This window comes from Nicotiana tabacum, chromosome 19 (genome assembly GCF_000715075.1).
Source record: "Nicotiana tabacum cultivar K326 chromosome 19, ASM71507v2, whole genome shotgun sequence".
In the NCBI taxonomy this organism is placed as follows: Eukaryota; Viridiplantae; Streptophyta; class Magnoliopsida; order Solanales; family Solanaceae; genus Nicotiana; species Nicotiana tabacum.
Genome location: NC_134098.1, coordinates 103823471 through 103847046, shown reverse-complemented (window position 1 = coordinate 103847046; position 23576 = coordinate 103823471). Strand labels below are relative to the sequence as shown.

The following is a 23576-nucleotide window of genomic DNA, read 5'->3' as shown; positions in this document are numbered from 1 at the left end:
GAGATCCGTCCCATGTTTTGGATTTCATCACGGTTCAGTTGGAGGGTGATATGACTTATGATGTAGAGCCGGTGGCTATTTTGGATCGGCAGGTTCGAAGGTTGAGGTCAAAGGATATAGCTTCAGTGAAGGTGCAATGGAGAGGTCAGCCTGTAGAGGAGGCCACCTAGGAGACTGAGCAGGAGATGCAGAGCAAATATCCATGCCTATTCGAGACTCCAGGTATGTTTCTAGACCCGTTTGAGGACGAACGGATGTTTAAGAGGGGGAGGATGTAACGACCCGGCCGGTCGTTTCGAGAGTTATAGCCTCGTTTTTCCCATTTCTACTTCTTTTTGTGTTATTCAGCTATATTATGTTATATCGGGTTAGTTGGTTCGGGTCCAAAAAGAACTCGGAGTGAAATGAGACACTTAGTCTCATAATTAAAAAAGTGAGTTAGAAAAGTGGACCGGATATGCACCTATCTGTAAATGATATCGGATTCGAATTATGATAATTTCAATAGCTCTGTATGGTGATTTTTGGGCTTAGGAGCGTGTCTAGAATATTATTTGGAGGTTCGTAGAGGAATTAGGCTTGAAATGCCGAAAGTTTAATTTTTGAGAAGTTTGACCGGGGGTTGACTTTTTAATATCGGGGTCGTTTGTAGAAATTAGAAATTTCAAAGTTCATTAGGCTTGAATTGGGGTGTAATTCTTGGTTTTAGCATTGTTTAAGGTGATTTGAGGGTTCGACTAAGTCCGTATGATGTTTTAGGACTTGTTGGTATATTTGGTTGAGGTCCCAAGGGGCTCGGGTGAGTTTCGAATGGTTAACGGGTTGGATTTTGGACTTGGAACTCTGCTGGAATTTTTCTGATGCACCATCTGGTTTCCTTCATCGCATTCGCGAGTGGAGCCTCGCGTTCGCGAAGAGGAACTGAGAGGCTGGCAATATTTGCTCGTCGCATTCGCGAAGTGAAGAACGCGTTCGCGAAGGGTGGACTGGGTGTGCATCACAAACGAGAGAGGTGTTACGCGTTCGCGAAGAAGAGAGGAAGCAGTTGAGGACCCCAGGCAATTGGTCTACGCGTTCGCTTAGGGGGTGTCGTGTTCGCGTAGTGAGGGGGGAAACGAAGCATCGCGTTCGCGATGGGTTGGACGCGTTCGCGTAGAAGGCATTGAGGCAGAGGCATTTTTGTACTTCGTGAACGCGAGGGTGATGTCACGTTCGCGAAAGAGGAATTTGGACGGGAGTTATTTTGTGCTTCGCGAACGCGAGGCACTGACCATGTTCGCAAAGAAGAAAAGTCTGGGCAGTGAGTTTAAGTTCTGAAAAGTTTTTGACGATTTGGAGCTCAGATTTGAGGCGATTTTGGGTGATTTTCAGAGGAAACAATGGGGTAAGTATTCTTAACTCAATATTGGTTAAATTACCCGAATCCATGGTTGTTTTTATCATTTAATTGGTGAATTGAGTTGGGAAAATTTGAAAACCCTCTTGGTTTAAATTGAAGATTTGAGGGTCGAGTTGGGGTCGGATTTTGGTAAAATTGGTATGGTTAGACTCGTGGTTGAATGGGCTTCCGGATTTTGTAACTTCTGTAGAGTTCCGAGATGTGGGCCCCACGGGTGATTTTTGAGCTAATTTTTAGATTTTTATGGAAAAGCATTATTATCTTGTGGAATTAATTCCAATGAATTTTATTGACTGAAATGAATTATTTATGACCAGATTCGATGCGTTTGGAGACCAATTCACGAGGAAAGGACATTGCAGAATAAGAATTTCACGGGTTGAAGTAAGTAACGATTGTAAATCTAGTCCTGAGGGTATGAAACCCCGGATTCCGTATCATTTTACTACTTTGAGGTGACGCATATTCTAGGTGACGGGCGTGAGGGCGTGCACCATTGGGAATTAGTGACTTGGTCCATCCCGTAGCAATTGTAAAGTTGCATATTTTTTTGAAACTATATGATACTCATATGTTTTAGAAAGGGTTTCTGTAAATTGGGCTGAATGCCATGTTTGGTTCTTGCGTTAGTGCTGTTTGGACCCTTAGGGGATGTTTCTTACTATCCTCTCATTGTTTTCGATTGAAAATCTATACTCAGTCATGTTTATACTTGTTTACTGCATAACTCAGTTTTATGACTCTATTTTGATGCATATAAATATTTTGGGCCGAATGCCCTGTTTTACTGAAATGCCCGAGTGGCTTGAGAGGTTTATGACTGAGTGAGGCCGAGGGCCTGATTTGTGAGGATAAGTGTGGATCGGGGGGCAGGTTTATGACTGAGTGAGGCCGAGGGCCTGATTTGTGAGGATAAGTGTGGATCGGGGCTGCCCGCCTGCAGCATACTTTATTATTATAGCACGTGAGTTGTCAGTGCAGCACGTGAGTTGTCAGTGCAGATTATAGCGCTTGGGCTGAAGGAGCCCCTCCGGAGTCTATACACACCCCCAGTGAACGAAGGTACCTACTGAGTGCGAGTGCCGAGTGCTGAGTGACTGGGAGGTATGAGTGATTGTGAGGTATGCCTGAGTGGCAAGAGGGATTGTGAGGTATGCCCGAGTGGCACGAGTGACTGTGAGGTTTTCCCGAGGGGCTGTATATGAGTGATGTTTTACTCGAGGGGTTGTTTATGATTTTATTATTTTTGCTCACCTTTGCATTTTTCCTCTGTCTGAAAACTGTTGACAAATATCTTTAAATGATTTTTACTGGAACTGGGTTAAACGAGATGTTTTGATTCAAATCCTGATTTTAAAAGCATGTGGTATTTTACTGAGATTTCCCTATATGAATGTTATATGCTTTATTGCTCGTCACTACTGCTCAATCTTTATTTATTGTTGTTACTTACTGAGTTGGCGTACTCACGTTACTCCCTGCACCTTATGTGCAGATTCAGGTGTAGCTAGACACGGTAGCGGTTATTGAGTGTTCTGGTTGCAGATTTTCTTGGAGATAGCAAGGTAGCTGTTTGGCGATCGCAGCCCCTGCTCTTCTCCCTCTTATCTTCCTCTAGTTGTATTTAGTTATTTTCCAGGCTGAGTTAGCCTTGATATTGTTAGACAATTTGTAGTATATGCTCATGACTAGTGACACCCTGATGTCGGGCTTTTCATTCCGCACTCTTATTTTGATTGGAACTCCTTTACGAAGGTTTTTATGTTAAATAACATTGAAATTATCTTTGAAATGAAAATATCGGTTTGTTTTGGAAATGAGTCGGCTTACCTAGTTCCACGATAGGCGCCATCACGACAGGGACAATATAGTATATTGAGATTCTACAATATAGAATTATATGGTCGCTATCAATATACGCATGACCTTAATGAATAAAATTATATATTGGCTACTATATATATAGACGTTCAATATAATTATAAAGCGCAACAATGTAATTAACTAGTGGAACCATAGTAAATGGAATTATTTGGTCGCTATCAATAATTAGTGGCCGATACGTATGACCTTAACGAATGAAATTATATATTGGCTACTATATATATAGACGTTCAATAAAATTATAAAGCGCAACAATATAATTAACTAGTGGAACCATAGTAAATGGAATTATATGGTCGTTATCAATAATTAGTGGCCGATACGTATGACCTTAATGAATGAACTTATATATTGGCTACTATATATGTAGACGTTCAATATATAGTAGCCAATGGTATATTGGCTACTATATATTGCTCGTATATTGGCTACCATTTTTGTGCTACCGCAGGAGCTGGGGATGTGCGGCCGCGCCATTTCTGTGCGGACCGCACATTGGAAGTTCAGAGGATGTACTATATATCCGAGGTTTAGGTAATTATTTTATTTTTGGACTTTGTCAGCTCGATTTGAGAAGAATTTTTGTGGGTTTTTCAATATATTCATCGGGATAAGTGATTCTAACTCGGATTTGGTTAATATACAGGAATATATCACTAATTTCATCATTTAATTAGTACTTTGAGATGAAAATTTGGAAAAAAATTGTAGAAATTTCATAAAAACAAATTTTTGGGATTTGAACACCGATTCGGAGTCGGATTTGAGTGAAATTAGTATGGTTGAACTCGTAATTGAATGGGTTGTCGAATTTTGTAACTTTTGTCGGGTTCCGAGACGTAGACCCCACTAGCAATTATTGAGCTAAATTTTGGGTTTTTATGAAAAATTAGCATTTTCTTATTGAATTAATTCCAATAAATTTTAATGACTGAAATGAGTTAATTGTGACTAGATTCTAGGCGTTTGGAGGCCAATTCACGAGGCAAAGGCTTAGAGGAATAAGAATTTCACGATTTGAGATAAGTAACAGTTTTAATTCTGGTCCTGAGGGTATGAAACCTCGGAATTTGGTATCATGAGATTACTTTGGAGGTGACGCACATGCTAGATGACGGGCGTGTGGGCGTGCACCGAGGGGATTGTGACTTGGTCCGACCCGTGAAAACTGTAAAGCTGAATAACTTGTTGATAGTTATGTGCTCTCTATGTGTTATGGAAACCTGACTATAAGTCTTGCTATAAACCAAGATTAGGCTATATGTTGGTATTGTTGGGACCCACATAGGTCGTGTACATGTTGAATTATCTGTTTAAATTATTGTTTTGTACTCAGTCAGAGCTTACTTGATTATTTTATCTCAGTCTCTATTGTTCATTATTGATGTATCATATCATTGTTGTTTGGGCTGATTTTTTATGATTTTTGAGAGCCCGAGAGACTGGAGAGCTTTATGACTGAGTGAGGCCGAGGGCCTGATTGTGAGATATTATACTATAGCACGTGAGTTGGCCGTGTAGCATGTGAGTTGGCCGTGCGGATCCTTATATTATACTATTGCACGTGAGTTGGCCGTGCAGCACGTGAGTTGGCCGTGCAGATCCTTATATTATACTATTGCACGTGAGTTGGACGTGCAGCACGTGAGTTGGCCGTACGGATCCTTATATTATACTATTGCACGTGAATTATCCGTGCAACACGTGAGTTGGCCGTGCGGATCCTTATATTATACTATTGCACGTGAGTTGGTCGTGCAGCACCTGAGTTGACCGTGCGGATCCTTATATTATACTATTATACATAAGTTGGTCGTGCAGCACGTGAGTTGGTCGTGCAACACGTGAGTTGGCCGTGCGGATCCTTATATTATACTATTGCACGTGAGTTGGCCGTGCAGCACGTGAGTTGGCCGTGTGGATCCTTATATTATACTATAGCACGTGAGTTGGCCGTGCAACACGTGAGTTGGTCGTACGGATCCAGATATTTATATTATGGCACGTGAGTTGTCAGTGCAACACATGAGTTATCAGTGCAGATTATAGCGCTTGGGCTGTAGGAGCCCCTCCGGAGTCTGTACACCCCCAGTGAGCGCGGGTACCCATTGAGTGTGAGTGCTGAGGGCTGAGAGCCAAGTGGATGAGTTGTTATGACGAGTGGTGTGATTGTTAGCTTGAGAGGTTGTACTTGCTTTTCATTTTTTGTTGTACTCAGTTGCTATCTGTCATTGTTGTGAAATTCTCTTAAAGATTTTATATCCGAATTACATGAACTTGAACAGTATAAAATTGATTTGACTTAAACTGTCGGATTTGAAAGCATGTCTATTCTTTGCTGGAATTACTAGAAATGTCTGTAACTGTGTAGATCGTCATTATCTTCAGTTCCTTATTTATTATTGTTACTTGCTGAGTTGGTTGTACTCATACTACACCCTGCACTTCGTGTGAAGATCCAGGTGTTCACGGTCATAGCGGTTGTTGATTTTTTCGCACAGTTGATTTTCGGAGATTCATAGGTAGCTACTGTGTTTCGCAGACCTCGACTCTCCTACCCTATCTCCTTATTTACAGTGTTTGGTCTCAGGCTATTATGGACCAAATTTTCCAGAGTTATATTCATATTAGATGCTCATGTACTTAGTGACACCAGGTTTTGGGGAGTGTTCGTTTTAGTATTTGTGAAATTTTGTATTGTATTTAAATATTATATTTTCAACCTTAAAGAGAAGTTTTGGTTTATTGAGATTATCGGTTTGCCTAGTATCGAGATAGGCGCCATCACGACAGGTTGGAATTTTGGGTCGTGACAAGTTGGTATCAGAGCCCTAGGTTACATAGGTCTCACGATTCATGAGCAAGTTTAGTGGAGTCTTGCAGATCGGTACGGAAACGTTTGTACTTATCTTCGAGAGGCTGTCGAACCCTTAGGAAAATTTTACTTTCTTGTATTCTATCATGCGGAATTGATTCAGCTTGAAACACAACTCTTTGAATTCCTTCCACGCATTCGTATGCGCACATGAGCGCTCGGTATCAGTTGTACATTGACGGCTTGTGATTTCATGAACGATGTTTGAGATGTGTATTTCGTGTTCTGGTGATGGGCCAGTCTGGAGGACTTGAGGCCAGGTTTAGACCGCAACTTAGGCTCAGTAGCTTCAGCTGTAACATGTACATTTCAACTCATATGTCCAGTAATGTCCCTACGAGTGGAATTTGTGGCTCGATGAGCGGTGGAATGACTTTGTGATGAGTATGATGTAACTGCGGGATGTGTTAAGATAATTTGAATGTGACGAGAAGTGTTTCCTTGAAATGTAAAGGAAGGCCATTGGGTGCTTTATTTTCATTTTGATGTGACGTACAGTCTCGAGTTGTGAGTGTATTGAAGGATCTTTCACGTTGTTAAATTGTGGGGCAAATTAAATTCTCATGTCTTGTCAATGAGTTTGGACTCAAGAGGAGTAAGTGATTGTGTAGTAAGTGTTGTTGCGAATGGGAATTTTTAATGTTGATGGCTCAAGAAAGATGATCTTCGAAGAGGCTTAGAGTCGGTAACATTTTATTGGTTCAGGTGCGGCAGAGAAGCATTTTTTATTTGATGCAATAGTCTGGCAGCAAAGTATGAGGGAAGACATGACGGGAAGTGTTTCGCCGTGGTTGAAGTACTAGCAGGTCAAGTAGGAGAAGTAGAGGTTGAGAAGTTGCTTAAAGGAGATAGTTTAACCGAAGTAAGAGTGGCAGATTAGCATATGGATTATGTGGTAGGGTAGTCGCGCGCCTTGAGAAAGTATAGAATGATTTGGAATCGTGATAGAATAACTTTTAACGTCGGGGCTTTTAACGATCGGGGACGACCGGATTTTTTCTGGTCGTTATAAACTTATAACGACCGGATTTGGACTTTTAACGACCAGATTTTCCCTCGCTAAAGGCCTATTTTCTTGTAGTGAAAACTTCATTTAAACTCCTATGTTCTTCTAGGTGTGAGTTAATAGATTAAAGAATCAATAATGGTGCATTCGAAGAAGAATAGTGCTTCAAAATTATATGTTGTATTTTTGGGTAAAAGGCCAGGAATATACTACTCATGGAGTGAATGTTCTCCTATGGTTATCGGGGTTAAGCGTAGCATCTTCCAGTCTTTCAAGTCTCACGATGCGGCCATATAGGCGTTCAATGAATTTGAAAAATCAGTTGAAGGTAAAAAAAATCTCAAATCTATGGTTTTTGTTTTATTTTGTGGTAAGAATCCAGGAATATACAAATATTGGTCTGAGTGTGTTAATATACTTGTTGGAGTCGAGGGTAGCTACTTTCAAGCTTTTCAATATTATGATGAAGCCTTAGAAGCCTTCAACAAATTTCAAAAAATAAGTTGTTCACAGGAAGAGTCATCTTCAAGCTCGGCCGTTGAAGAAAGTGAAGAAGTGATAACAAATGAAAGTGCAGCAAGTGCTATTTCATCTGCTATGTTAGCGGGCATATTTATTGGGTTGAAGCTGTCAGAAAATATTGCAAACTAATTATGTCAATTTTAGTTCTTATTTTATCTTATGTTAGAAAAGTGTTTGCTATTTTTCTTTGGTGTGTAAGAGATGAAAACTTTGTTTTTCATTTTGAATATCAAGTGTTATATGAAGTCGGGCATGATTATTTCATGTTTACTTTCTTCATTATCTATGAAGTTCAAATTTTATGACTTCTTTAGCATTTCAATCATGTTTCATGCAAAATATTCCAAGAAAATAATCTGCATTTTGTACATTAATTTTGTATTAATCTGCATTCCTAAATTATTTTTGTTTAGTTCATTTTTTTTTGGTGAAAATAAAATTTTTATTGATCACCAGCACAAACAAATATTAGTATTTGCTTTTAGTTTCTCATGTTTAATATGGAATATGTGTGAGAAGGATTCATTTCTCTTTTGGTATTGCTAAAACGGACAAAAATGCATCCAAGGATCTACATGGCACTGTTCAAGTTCATGGTTTGAGTAATTAATTTTTTTAAAGCATGTTTCATTTTTTTTTTATTGTAGTTATTCTTCCTTGAGTAAGGAATCGTTATTTATTCTAGCTATTCTTCTTTGAGTAAGGAATCGTTATCTTAATATATGATTTGAGTAAGGAATCATATTGTTTTCTTCATAATAGATAGGCAGAGTGACCATATTTATACATAAAAACGCGTATTGCTTTTGGCTCGATAATATTTGGAACCAGGGGATAAAGGAAGCAAAAATATTTTAAAACATGTATAAAAAAAAAACCAAAAGTAAAGGAAGCAGTGGGTAAAGAAATACGAAATAAGCATTTTCATTGATCACTTGATAATCTTTAACATATTCCAAATAATATTTGAAAGATAATTCCTTTTAGCATACCATGCTACAAACATGGCATGCTTAACAAAACAACTTAAAATATCAATCTTTTACTCTACTCTGTCTTTTGATTGACAGATTTTGATGCCTTAGAGGCGGCTTCGGTGTCACTGCTTATAACGATAACAAGAGCATCGTTATCTTCATTTTGGTCAGCGAGCAGTTCCTCCAACATGTTGTAATAGCAGGTAAGAGGGTAGGAATCAAGTAGAAGCCTTTTCACATAGTCGAAGCCAATTTCACGAGTCATCGTAAGCAGCAGCAAGTTCGCCTCAGTCTTCAGCTTTTTTAACTGATTTCTTACATCTTGGTACAGGATGTTGTGGTTAACCGGAGAACCATGAAGAGGTTCATCAATTGTTTTCTTCGTTGGAGTTCTATCCATTGTTATTTTCGCACTCTTCACAGAATAGGTAGATGATTTGGATGATGAGATTAATAATATAATTTTCCTTCTATTTATAGTATGAGTTATGGCTTGAATTTAGCTAGGGTTAGGGTTAGGGTTAGGGTTAGGGTTAGGGTTTCAATGAATCTTTTACACTCCTCAAAGAAGTCTTTACATTTTTCAATGCATCTATTTCGTTTACCCAAAATTCTATTCATGAACTCTTGATCCAACCAGTAGTGAGAATATCTAGTTTGAGAATATTGAACGCTTAATTTCTTTCAATATAACGGTATTTTTTTCAGTAAATATTTTGCCTCTCATAATTTAACCACTGAAATAGTTTTAGTTAGCCTAAAGAATTCTTAGCCTAAAGAATTCGAGAGGTGAGCAACTATCTGGTTTGGTTTGCATAGAGTTAGTTGAATTGTATTTATCTGGTTCGGTTACCAATTATATTCATAACTACAATTTTTGAATCCCCATGTAATAACTATTCACATGCAACCATTTAACTTCTCAATGAAGCATTTATGCTTCTCAACCGTTTTAGTAGTGTGTAGGTAGAATTATGTTGAATTCATTTAAGTCTTCAGCTTGAAGAATTGATTTTTTTTAAAAAAAATTAAAAGTCTTTGAAATTGATTTCATACGGAAGAAATGAAAGCTGTTATAGCAAAGAAGACGAATATGATGAAATGAAATTTGAAAACACCAATAGTTCAACAGAAAATCAAAAGCACAACTAGCATAACTAAACCAACATGGAATAAAAGATAATAAAGGGATAGAAAAATACAAAACACATCTTAAAAATTAATCAATTTCAACCGGATTATGAACATATGTTCGTTCTCCCTTTACTTGAATATTGAAGTCAACATATAGTGGTGCAACATCAACCAACATAAATTTGACGACGAAACCTCGCTTGACATAATTGTCCAAAACAAAATATTTCCAGCCTTCTTTTAACCTTCTTCGATCACCAACGCTCATGTCACGACCCAAAATTCCAACCTGTCGTGATGGCGCCTATCTCGATACTAGGCAAGCCGATAATCTCAATAAACCAAAACTTCTCTTTAAGGTTGAAAATATAATATTTAAATACAATATAAAATTTCACAAATACTAATACGAACACGCCCCAAAATCTGGTGTCACTGAGTACATGAGCATCTAATATGAATACAAGTCTGAAAAATATGGTCCATAACAGTCTGAGACCAAATACTGTAAAAAAGGAGATAGGGAAGGAGAGGCGAGGTCTGCGAAACACAGTAGCTACCTCTGAATCTCCGAAAAATTAACTGTGCGAAAGAATCAACACCCGCTTTGACCGTGAACACCTGGATCTGCACACGAAGTGCAGGATGTAGTATGAGCACAACTAACTTAGTAAGTAACAATAATAAATAAGGAACTGAAGATAATGATGAGCTACACAGTTACAGTTCATATCCAGTAATTCCAACAAAGAATAGACATGCTTTCAAATCCGACAGTTTAAGTCAAATCAATTTTATACTGTTCAAGTTCATGTAATCCGGATATAAAATCTTTAAGAAAATTTCACAACAATGACAAATAGCAACTAAGTACAACAACAAATGAAAATCAAGTACAACCTCTCAGGCCAACAATCACATGACTCGTCACAACAACTCATCCACTCGGCTCTCAACCCTCAGCACTCACACTCAATAGGTACCCGCGCTCACTGGGGGTGTACAGACTCCGAAGGGGCTCCTATTGCCCAAGCGCTATAATCTGCACGGACAACTCACGTTCCATAATATAAATATCTGGATCCGCACGGCCAACTCACGTGCTGCACGGCCAACTCACGTGCTATAGTATAATATAAGGATCCGCACGGCCAACTCACGTGCTGCACGGCCAACTCACGTGCTATAGTATAATATAAGGATCTGCACGGCCAACTCACGTGCTGCACGGACAACTCACGTGCTATAGTATCAATATCTCACAATCAGGCCCTCGGCCTCACTCAGTCATAAATCTCTCTAGGGATCCGCACGGCCAACTCACGTGCAACTCACGTGCTGCACGGCCAACTCACGTGTAATAGTATAATATAAGGATCCGTACGGCCAACTCACGTGCTATACGGCCAACTCACATGTTATAGTATAATATCTCACAATCAGGCCCTTGGCCTCACTCAGTCATAAAGCTCTCCAGTCTCTCGGGCTCTCAAAAATCATAAAAAATCAACCCAAACAACAATGATATGATACATCAATAATGAACAATAGAGACTGAGATAAAATAATCAAGTAAGCTCTGACTGAGTACAAAACAATAATTTAAACAGATAATTCAACATGTACACGACCTATGTGAGTCCCAACAATACCAACATATAGCCTAATCTTGGTTTATAGCAAGACTTATAAGTCAGGTTTCCATAACACATAGAGAGCACATAACTATCAACAAGTTATTCAACTCTACAGTTTCCACGGGTCGGACCAAGTCACAATCCCTTCGGTGTACGCCCACACACCCGTCATCTAGCATGTGCGTCACCTCCAAAGTAATCTCATGATACCAAATTCCGAGGTTTCATACCCTCAGGACCAGATTTAAAACTGTTACTTACCTCAAACCGTGAAATTCTTATTCCTCTAAGCCTTTGCGTCGTGAATTGGCCTCCAAACGCCTCGAATCTAGTCACAATTAACTCGTTTCAGTCAATAAAATTTATTGGAATTAATTCCATAAGAAAATGCTAATTTTTCATAAAAATCCAAAATTTAGCTCAAAAATCGCCTGTGGGGCCCACGTCTCGGAACCCGACAAAAGTTACAAAATCCGATAACCCATTCAATTACGAGTTCAACCATACTAATTTCACTCAAATCCGACTCCGAATCGGTGTTCAAATCCCAAAAATCCATTTTTTTGAAATTTCTACATTTTTTCCCAAATTTCCATCTCAAAGTACTAATTAAATGATGAAATCAGTGATATATTCATGTATATTAACCAAATCCGAGTTAGAATCACTTACCCCGATGAATTTCTTGAAAAACCCATGAAAAATCGTCTCAAATCGAGCTCCCAAAGTCCAAAAATGAAATAATTACCTAAACCTCAGATATATAGTACATCCTCTGAACTTCCAATGTGCGGTCCGCACAAAAATGGCACGGCCGCACATCCCCAGCTCCTGCGGTCGCACAAAAATGGTGCGGCCGCACTTCACAGCCTTCTCCTATACTCTTATGCGTGGTCCGCACCCCTCTTTCGCCTCAGCACCCAAAAATGTGCTGTCCGCACCCCCAAAAGTGCAAGAACAATATTAGAGTGCCGAAATGTCCGGACTCGCTCAAAACTCACCCCGAAACTCATCCAGAACCTCCCGAACACAAACCATATATGAATTTCAATCATAAAACATGCTACGGACCGGCTCGCGCACTCAAAACACTCAAAAGAGGTCGTCTTGACCCGATATTGACCATGGCCAAACTCCCAAATTTCTTAACTTTATTAATCTCTCAACCAATGATCCAAAAATACACCCAAGCCCCTCGGGACCTCAACCAAATATACCAACACGTTTCATAACATAACACGGACCTACTCAAGGCCTCAAATCACATCAAATAACATCAAAACGTTGAATTGCACCTCAAATCAAAATCTATGAACTTTGAACTTTCAAATTCTATATCTTATACCGAAATACATCAAATCAATCCGGAATGACTTCAAATTTTGCACACAGGTCATAAATTACATAACGAAGCTATTAAAATTTCCAAAATCGAATTCCGACCCCGATATCAAAAAGTCAACCCCAGTCAAACTTCCCAAAAATTCGACTTTCACCATTTTAAGCCTAATTCCACTACGGACCTCCAAATAATTTTTTGGACACGCTCCTAAGTCCAAAATCACCATACAGAGCTATTGGAATTATCAGAATTCGAATCCGAGGTCGTTTACCCATAAGTCCCCATCCGGTTAACTTTTCTAACTTAAATTTTTAATTATGAGACTAAGTGTCTTATTTCACTCCAAATTCCTTCCGGACCCGAACCAACTAACCCGGTAAGTCATAAATTAACTGTAAGGCATAAATTGAGTAGTAAATGGGTGAACGGGGCTGTAATACTTAAAACGACCGGCTGGGTCGTTATATTCTCCCCCACTTAAATATATGTTCGTCCTCGAACGTGCCAAGAGTTATTCCAAGCCATCAAATCACTATTCCATCTTACCACGCGCGTACCTAGGCATTATCTGATAGTATTATTGAAGGATTATTGTATACAAACAATAGATTCCATGAATATCTAAGATATTGTGATAAAAATGATCCTTGATAGTTTCTAATATCCAAACAAATTTACCTCTCGCAACAAAAACAACAATAGATTGCCAAATGCCTAATGTATTACTCCTATTTGTTATTGGTATATGATTATCAGAAAAATGATACTATTTCATACTAAAGAATACTAGAAAGTTATAAAGTTCACATAAACAAGAATAAAAAATTTCATGAATGCTCATAGAAAGTTACAATAATAAAATAAACTTACCTGATGACACTTGTAGAGTAGATATGTATGCTGCAATAGGTGAATAGATAAGTTTAATAAGAATATTCAAAGTTCATATAGAAAGTAGAGTATTTCAATTGATCATCCCCAACTCTACTTTTATATATATATATATATATATATATATATATATATATATATATATATATATATATATATAAAAGCAAATCTTCGATCAGAATTTAAATGATTATTAATGGGTTTCTTCAGCGGATGAGTAATTCAGTAAAACTTTAATTGTGTGACTGTCGATTGTTTTTCAACTGATGAGATAAATGAAGAAAGTGACTGACTTTTGATTTTTTAACAATTGCTCTTTCCATTACAATATGAAAGATTGCACTTTTTAATGCACCATCATTAATTATTTTCTATTACCGCAGAAAAATAAATTCATCAAAACGTAGATACACATCTTTGCACAGAATACCAAAGGTCTTGGTAAAAGTTGACCATCTGAATGATCATACTATACTAAAATATGCTATGAATTTCCTTTAGATGGAATACAAAGAGCTTGACAGTTTTCAAAGAATACCAAATACATTAAAGATCACATCTGATATATTAAAAAGACATTATGGTAGCTGATTCAGTATGCAATATTGAGCTTAAAGAGCCTAACAATGATCAGTAATAGAAAAGGTTTACTTGCATTATCTTTATGATTCTTAAAAGTGCACTATTTATGACTAATGTTCATAGCTACAGAGCAACGTCAACTATCATTAAACTGTTAGGAATTAGAACCAACAGTTAATCCACGGAAATTCACCTCCTTGAACTAGCTAACAAAATACTATTTCAGTACCAAACCAGAAGCACCCAATACGGCTCTAATCAAAAGCGAAATCCAACAATATACTATTTTAGTGAACAAAGACTTTCCAACTAATTCCTTATCAAGATATTCTCTTAAAGGGAAACTCTAAAACAAATCCAGAGAATCAACAAGAAAGCTTTACTTAATTTTAAATGAATGGATTCGTAAAGAAATCAATTATCTAACCAAACAATTTATACCCCAAACTCGGCTTATCCTTAACGGCTCATTTTGAAGCTTGATTCACAATTAGTTAGATAAAATAGAACGGGAGTGATAGAAGTCATTACTAGAAAAACAATGTATACAGTACCAAACTCAACTTTTACTTGTCATATATAAGGTCAGGACTGGACGAATAAGAATAGATAGATAGATTTCTAGTATATTGCAATTACAAAGAAATATTTCCAACTGAAATAAGGCAGCAGGGCCTTAGGATTTGGGAACCTATTCTACTGCCATTGAAGGCACTACGTATAATTAGAATGCCAGCCAAATTTTCTTATTAAGGAAAAGGTTTCTCACAGGAGCCAAAAATAATTCCATCACAGAAAGTTTCATTTATTGAAAATAAGGAGGACCAGACTTTCCTTTTTTTAAAATATATTTATCTCAATGGTGATGGAAAATTCTTAATCAGCATCATAGAAAGTATAAGTACATTAAACACTAATTAAAAATAAAATGGAATGCATGAAATATTAAGGAAACAAGAGAAATTCCATGAGACTTATTAGGATAGATCTTTGAGAAGAAAAGGAACTCTTGAAGGAAACTAAATGCTATTATAAAAGGCCCACAGTTCTAACTCTAGTAGAAAATCAAAACAAGTCTTGCATAGCAAAGAACTAGACTAGAGGGGATCTTCAGGAAATGGTAAGATAACACTTACAATGGCAAACACTTTCTATTTAGTGATGGATTTTGCTTTGGAGTTTGGTGTATAAAATAAGGATAGATATTACACTATATGTGGTTATTCACTTTGTATATTACTTAAAGGAAGTATATAGCAAAATAGGAAAATCGGAGATGTTGTTGTCAAGTTTAACATGAGACCTTAAGTTTTTCTTACTCACTAACACATGCAAATAACACTAACTAGGCATTAAAAGACATATTGAAACCTTTGTTAATACCAGCTCTGAGCTCCCTAAGATGAGAATCATTCAAGCACTTATTTTTTCACTTTCTCATAACTACCCTTTGCAGCTTTATATTCCGCAACTGCTCAATCTTTCACTTTGAAAAACCAAAACTTGGATATCATGGACTTCCTCACATTCTAACTTGCATTTTTCTCATTTTTAGCATTCAACCAGTTACCAATCACCGAGACAATCAATCAGTCCGATGATTATTTAATAGCAATTGAATAATCAGCAACTACACAGATTTTGACTCCAAAATTCAAGCGAGAAAAAAAGCAACTAATTGAACTCGGAACCATGAACTTCGTCCTCGAACAGTCACGTTCGAACCCGCAAAACACCAACCAAGCTCAAGCAAGATCCATGAACGAAGATCAATAGGGCAAAAACCAAAATATATATATTTTTTATTTTATATGAAAGAAATTTAACTCCAAAATCAGAGGAGTAATATCCGAAAATCAGAGAAGAAACTTAAATCTTTGTATATCTCTTTCTATAAAAAATTTTCTGGAATTTGAAACGCAAACAGAAAATCGAAGAAGAAAACCTAAAAGCAGAGAAGAAATTTTTCCCTTATAACCCCAGCTTTTCACTCACTTTTTCTGTTTAAAACTTAATAATTGAATTTGAACAGCCATGGTTTAGAACTGGGGTTTCATCTACACTAAAATTGGCATAAAAGGGTACAATTTCGAACCTTACCTTGATGAGAAGAAACTCGAAGATGAGCACTAGTTTCAATGAAGGTGACCAGCAATTTCTCTAATTTCGCTGAATTTTACTTCGCCGTTGCATGAGAAATAACAGTTGCGGTTTACAAAATAAGTGTTCATAACAAAGGAGTTGGAGAAGTCTCGAGGTGTTTTTCTTCTTTTTGGGTGGTTGACGGATCCAGTTATGGGTGGGAAAAAAAGAGGGAAAAGTTAGCGCCACTTTTTTATTATTTATTAACGACAAGCTATGTTATATTTTAAGGCCAGAATATTATCCCCTCGTTAATATTGAACTAATAATTAGTTTCAACGACCGAAAAAAAATTTGGTTGCTATAAGTACACTTATAACGATCAGATTTTAGTCCCTTTGTTAAGAAGTGGTCGTTAAAAATCAAATTTCTTGTAGTGTTTGTTTAAGTATGTTTTCGGCCATCTAGGTTTTGTTTAAGTAGGTTTCGGCCAACTAGGTTTGTGTAAATTGTAGGGCTTTGAAGAGCTTATTATACTAAAAATATACGAAATACATAATCAAATACATGTATATAGATGAATAATTTCGAAATATATACATGTATAATACAAAAAAAGGATGAAAATACGTAAAAAATTTAAAAAAAGGTTTATGGGAAATAGGGTTTGCAACCTTTGAGATCTTCCATGTATTGGAAAGACAACTATTAAATGGGCGGGAGAAAAATATTCAAACCTAACTAAAAGGGTATTATCGGTATAAAGATTCGCCTGAAACCCTAATTTGGGCGTAAATTTACCTTAATGACCCCATTTGGGTCAATGTGGCCAAAAATGGTGTGGCCAAAAGGATTTTCCCGTTAATTTTTTCTTTTGTAACTGAAATAAATATAATGAGATTGTAATAAATAGGATAGAGAATGGTCAATTTCCAATTACTAAACAATTTAAATGAAAAGAATGAAAGGGAAAAGGCAAAATAAAAGGAGAAAAAGGATAAATAGGATCCTTGGCCAAAAAGAGGTGCCAAGTAACTTTTTCTATTCCCTCTTATATATATATTTGTTAACATATTGCGAGTATTAATAATGTGGACTTCAATAAGAGCCAATCAAACGTTGTATTAAGTTATATAACAACTACTTTTTCTTGTACGACCAACCAAATACTCCAATATATAACTTATATAGAATTTTATACTGAGAATATTTATGATAATATGGTAAACCAAACGACTCTGAAGAATATACTTTCTAACTAATTTAATGGGAGATTTAAATTTTATTTATTTGGTAAACATTTCAAAAGAAGTAGAAGTGAAAAATGAGTAAAAAGTTTGTACCTACCCCAATAACAGCCACACTTTAGTTTCCCAAGTTTGATTTATATGACTGACTTTATTGATGACAACTGACCACTTGTCAATAGTTTCCTCTTTTGTAGCTCATGAATATAACAAAATTGAATCGAGAAAGACCATATACTCAAACATCAAGCATTCAAGCTAGAGAAAAGGAGAATGTTTTCGTCAACTTAGTGACAAAAGTTTCCCAGGATAAAAGAAAAAGTATTTACAAAGAGTGTAAAGATTGAGGGGTATAAAGAAAATGGTCAAAAGAGAGCAGAGGGAAGCAATAACCGCTCACCCTCTGCTCTCTCACCGACCAAGAAATTTATGACCTTAGAAATGGAGACACCGGGTGGCTCAGCTGGGGAGACGCCCATATATGGCGGCTCATCCATGGAGCCGACTGAGCTTCATTCGGCTCCATCTGCCATGTTAGCGGATTACCCGCCCGTGCATGGCTTTCAAGATGTGAAAAACTTAGTTTGCATGGAATCAGGGAAATTATGGGCAATTGCAGGTCCCATAGCGTTTAATATTCTGTGTAATTATGGGATTAATTCTTTCACAAGTATATTTGTTGGACATATTGGTGATGTTGAGCTCTCTGCCGTTGCCATTTCTTTATCGGTTATAGCAAATTTCTCATTCGGATTCTTGGTTAGGTTCCTTTTATTCTCCCTCATTCTCAAGTTCTGTTCTTTTTTCTTGTTTCTTGGAAATTATTCCAACATCATCATCCCATCAAAAATATAAAAATAAACGTAAAATATTAAAAAAAAAATGTCGGTGTTCATCAACCTCTCTGGTGAGATTATTACTATAGATCACAAATAACTTAGTGGGCGTTTGTACATAAGAATTGTGATATTCCGAAAAAAAGTAAATTTATATTTTCAAGTGAAAATGGTATTTGAAAATTAGAGTTGCATTTAGACATGAATATAATTTGGAGTTATTTTTAAATTTTTGTGAGTGATTTGAAGTAAAAATTTTGAAAAATAACTTTTTGGAGTTTTTGAAATTTTCGAAAAAGTTTAAAATTTAACTTCATATGAAAATTGAAATTTTTATTGCCAAACACTGAATCTGAAAAAAAGTGAATTGTTTTTCGAAAAAGGTAAAAAATGTCTTATGGCCAAACAGGCTAGTCTAGAATCTTGAAATAATCTAGAACCTCAAAGAGGTTGTAACTTTAGCATGCTATTTCTTATCTTTAGCATTCTAAGTTTTGTTTTAAATGGATATATCAGTTAGGTATGGGTAGTGCACTTGAGACACTATGTGGACAAGCATTTGGTGCAGGCCAAGTAGAATTGCTAGGAGTCTACTTACAAAGGTCATGGATAATCCTTGTTGGTTCCTGCTTCTGCATAACGCCACTCTACATCTTCTCAGCACCAATATTAAAGCTTCTAGGCCAAAGACATGACATAGCAGAGTTAGCTGGAAAATTTTCAATTCAAATCATACCTCAAATGTTCTCCCTCGCGATCAACTTCCCGACTCAAAAATTCTTGCAAGCGCAAAGCAATGTTGCGGTTCTTGCTTGGGTTGGATTCATGGCATTATTCGTGCATATTGGTGTGCTGTTTCTTTTTGTCAGAGTTTTTCGATGGGGTGTTACTGGTGCTGCTGCTGCATATGATGTTTCTGCTTGGGCTATTGCTTTGGCTCAGGTGATTTATATTGTTGGTTGGTGTAAAGATAGTTGGAAGGGATTGTCTTGGTTAGCTTTAAAGGAACTTTGGCCTTTTGTAAAGCTTTCTGTTGCATCAGCAGTTATGATTTGCTTGGAGATTTGGTATTTTATGACCATCATTGTTTTAACTGGTCATCTTGAAGATCCTGTCATTGCTGTTGGTTCTCTTTCTATTTGGTATAATCTTGCAAATTTGCACCCTTCTTTATAATGTGTTTACAATTGTTTTGTTTCAAACTTAGATTCTTTTTTCTTTTCTTCATTGTTTCAGTATGAACCTTAATGGATGGGAAGGCATGTTGTTCATTGGAATTAATGCAGCAATAAGGTAGTTTACAAGTTTTGCCTTAACCCTCTATTAACAATTAGGATTTAACATAGAATAAACGTTGCTGGTAGAAGGGGAGCCTTGGCTTAACCGGTAATGTATCTGTCATGTGATTAGGAAGTCACGGGTTCAAGCCGTGAAAATAACCTCTTGCAAAAATGCAGAGTAGGTTGTATACAATATACCCTTATAGTCCGACTCTTACCCGGACCCCGCGCATAGCGGGAGCTTAGTGTACCGGGCTGCTCCTATATACAGTGACACATGTATTTTAACAATGGTGTTTTTAGATAACCAAACTAGTTGTAGCAGGACATCTTAACCTGATAATATAAAAAAATTGTACGTAAGTTGTTGGTGCACAGAAGTTAAACTCTTCTGGCGTAACTACTTTTTCAATTTTTTATTTTTCAGTGTTCGCGTTTCAAACGAGCTTGGATCGGGCCACCCAAGGGCGGCAAAGTATTCAGTTTTTGTCACAGTAGCTGAATCACTCATAATTGGGATATTTTGCATGATACTAATCATATTAACAAAGGACCATTTTGCTATGCTTTTCACAAGCAGTGAAAAAATGCATAAAGCAGTTTCTAAGTTAGCATATCTTCTTGCTGTAACCATGCTGCTTAATAGTGTCCAGCCAGTTATATCAGGTACCAAAATATATTGCTTCTTACTTGAACAGTCTCAAAATAAAGGTAAAGGTTAGAGAGAATAAATTAGTTTGCTTCTAATATTGAAGGTGTTGCTGTTGGAGGAGGATGGCAAGCACTAGTGGCATACATTAATTTGGCTTGTTATTATGTCATTGGCCTCCCACTTGGATTCCTCCTAGGCTATAAAACAAGGTTGGGAGTTCAGGTAACAAAGCAAATCTCTGTACTGATTATTTTTTTTTTTTTTTAAATAACGGGCTGAAGGGGAAGAGCTTGATTCTCGTCTATGTCATCCTCCCTTTAGTTGTCACTATTATACTGATTTCTCTAATTTACTGATATTTGTCTTATTTCAAGAGTTTCCAAGCAACAAAAATTAGTACATATAGACGTTACATAGCCAACTTGAAATTTCCAGCCTCTTGACACGGTAGTGTTGTTTCTCGTCCAAATTTTCAAAAATGTTGAAGCGAAAAATATGCTGAAAGAATGTCAAGTTGACACTTATTTCTTGTCTTGTCAAGGTTGCTAATTATCACTTCATTTTCTTTCTCTTTTTGTAGGGAATATGGATGGGCATGATTTTTGGAACTTTTCTGCAAACTGTAATTCTTTGTATTATCGTATACAAAACCAATTGGAACGACGAGGTAATTGTTTGGCTCAGTAAGATTTCTAATTGCAGATTTTAAGTAGGTGGTCATTGGTTAATTGCAAATATCAAAGAGATTCTTGCTCGGGGCCGGAGCAAGTTCGGCCAAACTTTATATTTGTATTTAGAAGTCTATCAAATATGTGCGAATTATTAATTTAGAACTTGATAACTTAAACTAACTAGAAACTCAAAGTCATAAACTTTAAATTATGACTATAACTCTGATTCTGCTTTCTAATTTCAGGTAGCACAAGCATCCGAGAGAATGAGAAAATGGAGTGGCATTTCTGATGAATCGGATACAAAGTAAAATTCATATCAAATTCAGAGAAAACATTGTCCAATTGGCCGAATAGAAGATTGACATCAGAGATATTAGTAGAACATAATCCCGTGCAAAATTTTTAATTATTCTTGTAGACATCAATGCCAATTTTAACTTTCTTTTTTTCTTTAGGTATATAGTAGATGAAAATGTTAATATAAAGCTAGATCTATTTTTCATTTACTTTTTTTCAAATATTATCAAATATTTTTTTAATAGGTGTGTCAAAACTTTAAACAACACTTATTTTGGGCCGGAGATAGTATTATTTTACACAATTATCACAACTTTTAGGAATTAAAATTTAAGAAATATAAACTGTCATAGTACTTCTTTATCAATCCTGTAGCTTTTATATAATATACAATTCAAATTAAAATTTTAGATTATATACCCAATTAATGCACGTATATTAAAAAAAAAATATGACGGAGGTCTTACTGCTTTTAACAGCTAGAAGATTAATGGAGTGCGAAAATATAACTTACCATATTAGATTATCACAAGTCCTCGTTCATCTTCAAATATTTCAATCTTTTAACTTTTGGATTTTCAGAAAAAGAAAAAGGAGAAAAAAAAGACTAACAAATTGTTCCATCGATTTTTCAAGCGACAAATTTGTGGTATCGAGTAGATTCTTTATGCCTTTTGGAACATGTGAAAACTAGGGGAGCGTTCGGCCAGTTTGGATTCAATTGAAAATTTTCGGTTTTTTCTTTAATTTTTATTCTCTCTCTACAAGAACTCACTATCTTGATCTTGGGATTACTCGAACTCACAACCTATTGATTGGAAGTGAAGGGTGTTCACCACTTGAGCAACCCACTCTTGTCAAAATTTCGATTTTCGGATTGAGGAAATGATAATCAAAATCCAATCCAAATAAGCTCGGATTGGATTGGATATTTTAAGTTCGGTTTCGGATTAATCGGTTCGGATATTTTGAATTTTCGATTTTGAACTTTTAAGTTGAGATATTTTTTCTTTTTATAAAAATAAATATCCAAATAAATTACTCATATTAAATTGCCTGAAAAGTTCCTTATTCTCAACGCAATCATCTAAATGAAGTATTCAAGTAATGAAATTATTATCAAGGAATTATGCAACAGAGACATTGATACGGCTGATAAGAAGCAGCTATAAAACCATATCCAAATAGAAATTATTATGACGGTAACTTAATAATTAATATTGAATATATGAGATAATACCTAATGGGTAGGGTGTTGAACTTATTACTATTGGCGTATGGTTAATGAACTAAATATAAAATATAAAAATTTCGAATTTTCGGATATCCAAAATTCCGAAGTACCAAATCTATTATCCAATCCGAAATCCAAAAAATTTAAAAATCAAATCCAAAACCGTAATCCGAAAATCTAAACTAAATATCCTAAAATTCTAATTTTGGTTTGGATTTTGAGTTTCCCAGTGAAAACATTTGTTTTGTCACTTACAATTAGCAAATGACTTACAATTACCCAAGAAAATAGTACGATTACCCAAAAATTCCGTCCTTTCTTTTTATGCTTTGACCTATACGACCTTGTCTACCAATAGTAGTGTAATTTTCTTATTTTCTTTTCCAAGTTCTGCAAATGCCATTTTCCAATAAATTTATTAGTCCACTACCTGTAATTAAAAGTAGGAAATTGTATTTTCTTGAATTTTTATACTATTAACACTTTTTAAGATGGAAATAATTTAGAGCCTCCAAAAGTAAATACTCATATTCAATATTAGTTATGATTTTTCTGCCGGAAAAATTGACTTATATTATATAAAACATTTTAGCATATTTTAACAATTTTGAATTGTATGTATAAATATTAGCCCAATTATAAGTCGTGCACTTTACACATTTCATGGGTCTATGAGGTACACAAATAACCACTATGGGCTGCTATTTAGGGATTAGCTAATACTTATTGTCCTGAAAATTTGAATTAAAAATCTTAATTTCAGGATAATTTTGAATATTTGTGTCCTCAAAAATTAAACTGAAAAACTCATATTCATTATACATTGACTAATTTCTAATTAGTAGCCCTTTAGAGTGGCTATCTTATGTCATTTCTACTAGGACTGCTTAATGGCGGATCGGGCAGTTATTTACTCTTAACGGTTGGCTTATCATTAATCAATTTTTAAATGTATTAATCCGCTAGCCACCAGACAATATATCAGGCAGATTGGTATCGGTTTAGTTTCAGTTGATTGAAACTTA

The 23576-nt window shown here is 36.1% G+C and overlaps 1 protein-coding gene and 1 long non-coding RNA gene across 2 annotated transcripts; one reads left to right on the top strand and one right to left on the bottom strand.

Annotated features, from left to right (window-relative positions):
- Positions 1 to 9856: 9856 nt before the first annotated feature.
- LOC142173819 (uncharacterized) lies at positions 9857 to 16533 on the bottom strand. The gene is made up of 3 exons (XR_012703178.1): positions 16350 to 16533; positions 13647 to 13676; positions 9857 to 10424 (listed from the first exon to the last, which is right to left on the bottom strand). It is a non-coding gene; the product is annotated as an uncharacterized LOC142173819 (long non-coding RNA).
- A 1299-nt stretch (positions 16534 to 17832) lies between these two features.
- LOC107806381 (protein DETOXIFICATION 34-like) lies at positions 17833 to 21559 on the top strand. The gene is made up of 7 exons (XM_016630526.2): positions 17833 to 18337; positions 18931 to 19556; positions 19651 to 19707; positions 20122 to 20360; positions 20450 to 20568; positions 20927 to 21013; positions 21263 to 21559. Exons 1-7 carry the CDS (start codon positions 18008 to 18010, stop codon positions 21326 to 21328), a joined length of 1524 nt encoding a protein of 507 aa, XP_016486012.1. The 5' UTR covers positions 17833 to 18007; the 3' UTR covers positions 21329 to 21559.
- The last annotated feature ends 2017 nt before the right edge of the window (positions 21560 to 23576 follow it).

Coding starts and splice junctions, on each gene's coding strand:
- LOC107806381 (XM_016630526.2), top strand. CDS start 18,008: ATGACCTTAGAAATGGAGACACCGGGTGGCTCAGCTGGGGAGACGCCC. Junction 20,361..20,449: donor TGTCCAGCCAGTTATATCAG/GTACCAAAATAT, acceptor CTAATATTGAAG/GTGTTGCTGTTGGAGGAGGA. Junction 21,014..21,262: donor AAACCAATTGGAACGACGAG/GTAATTGTTTGG, acceptor TTCTAATTTCAG/GTAGCACAAGCATCCGAGAG.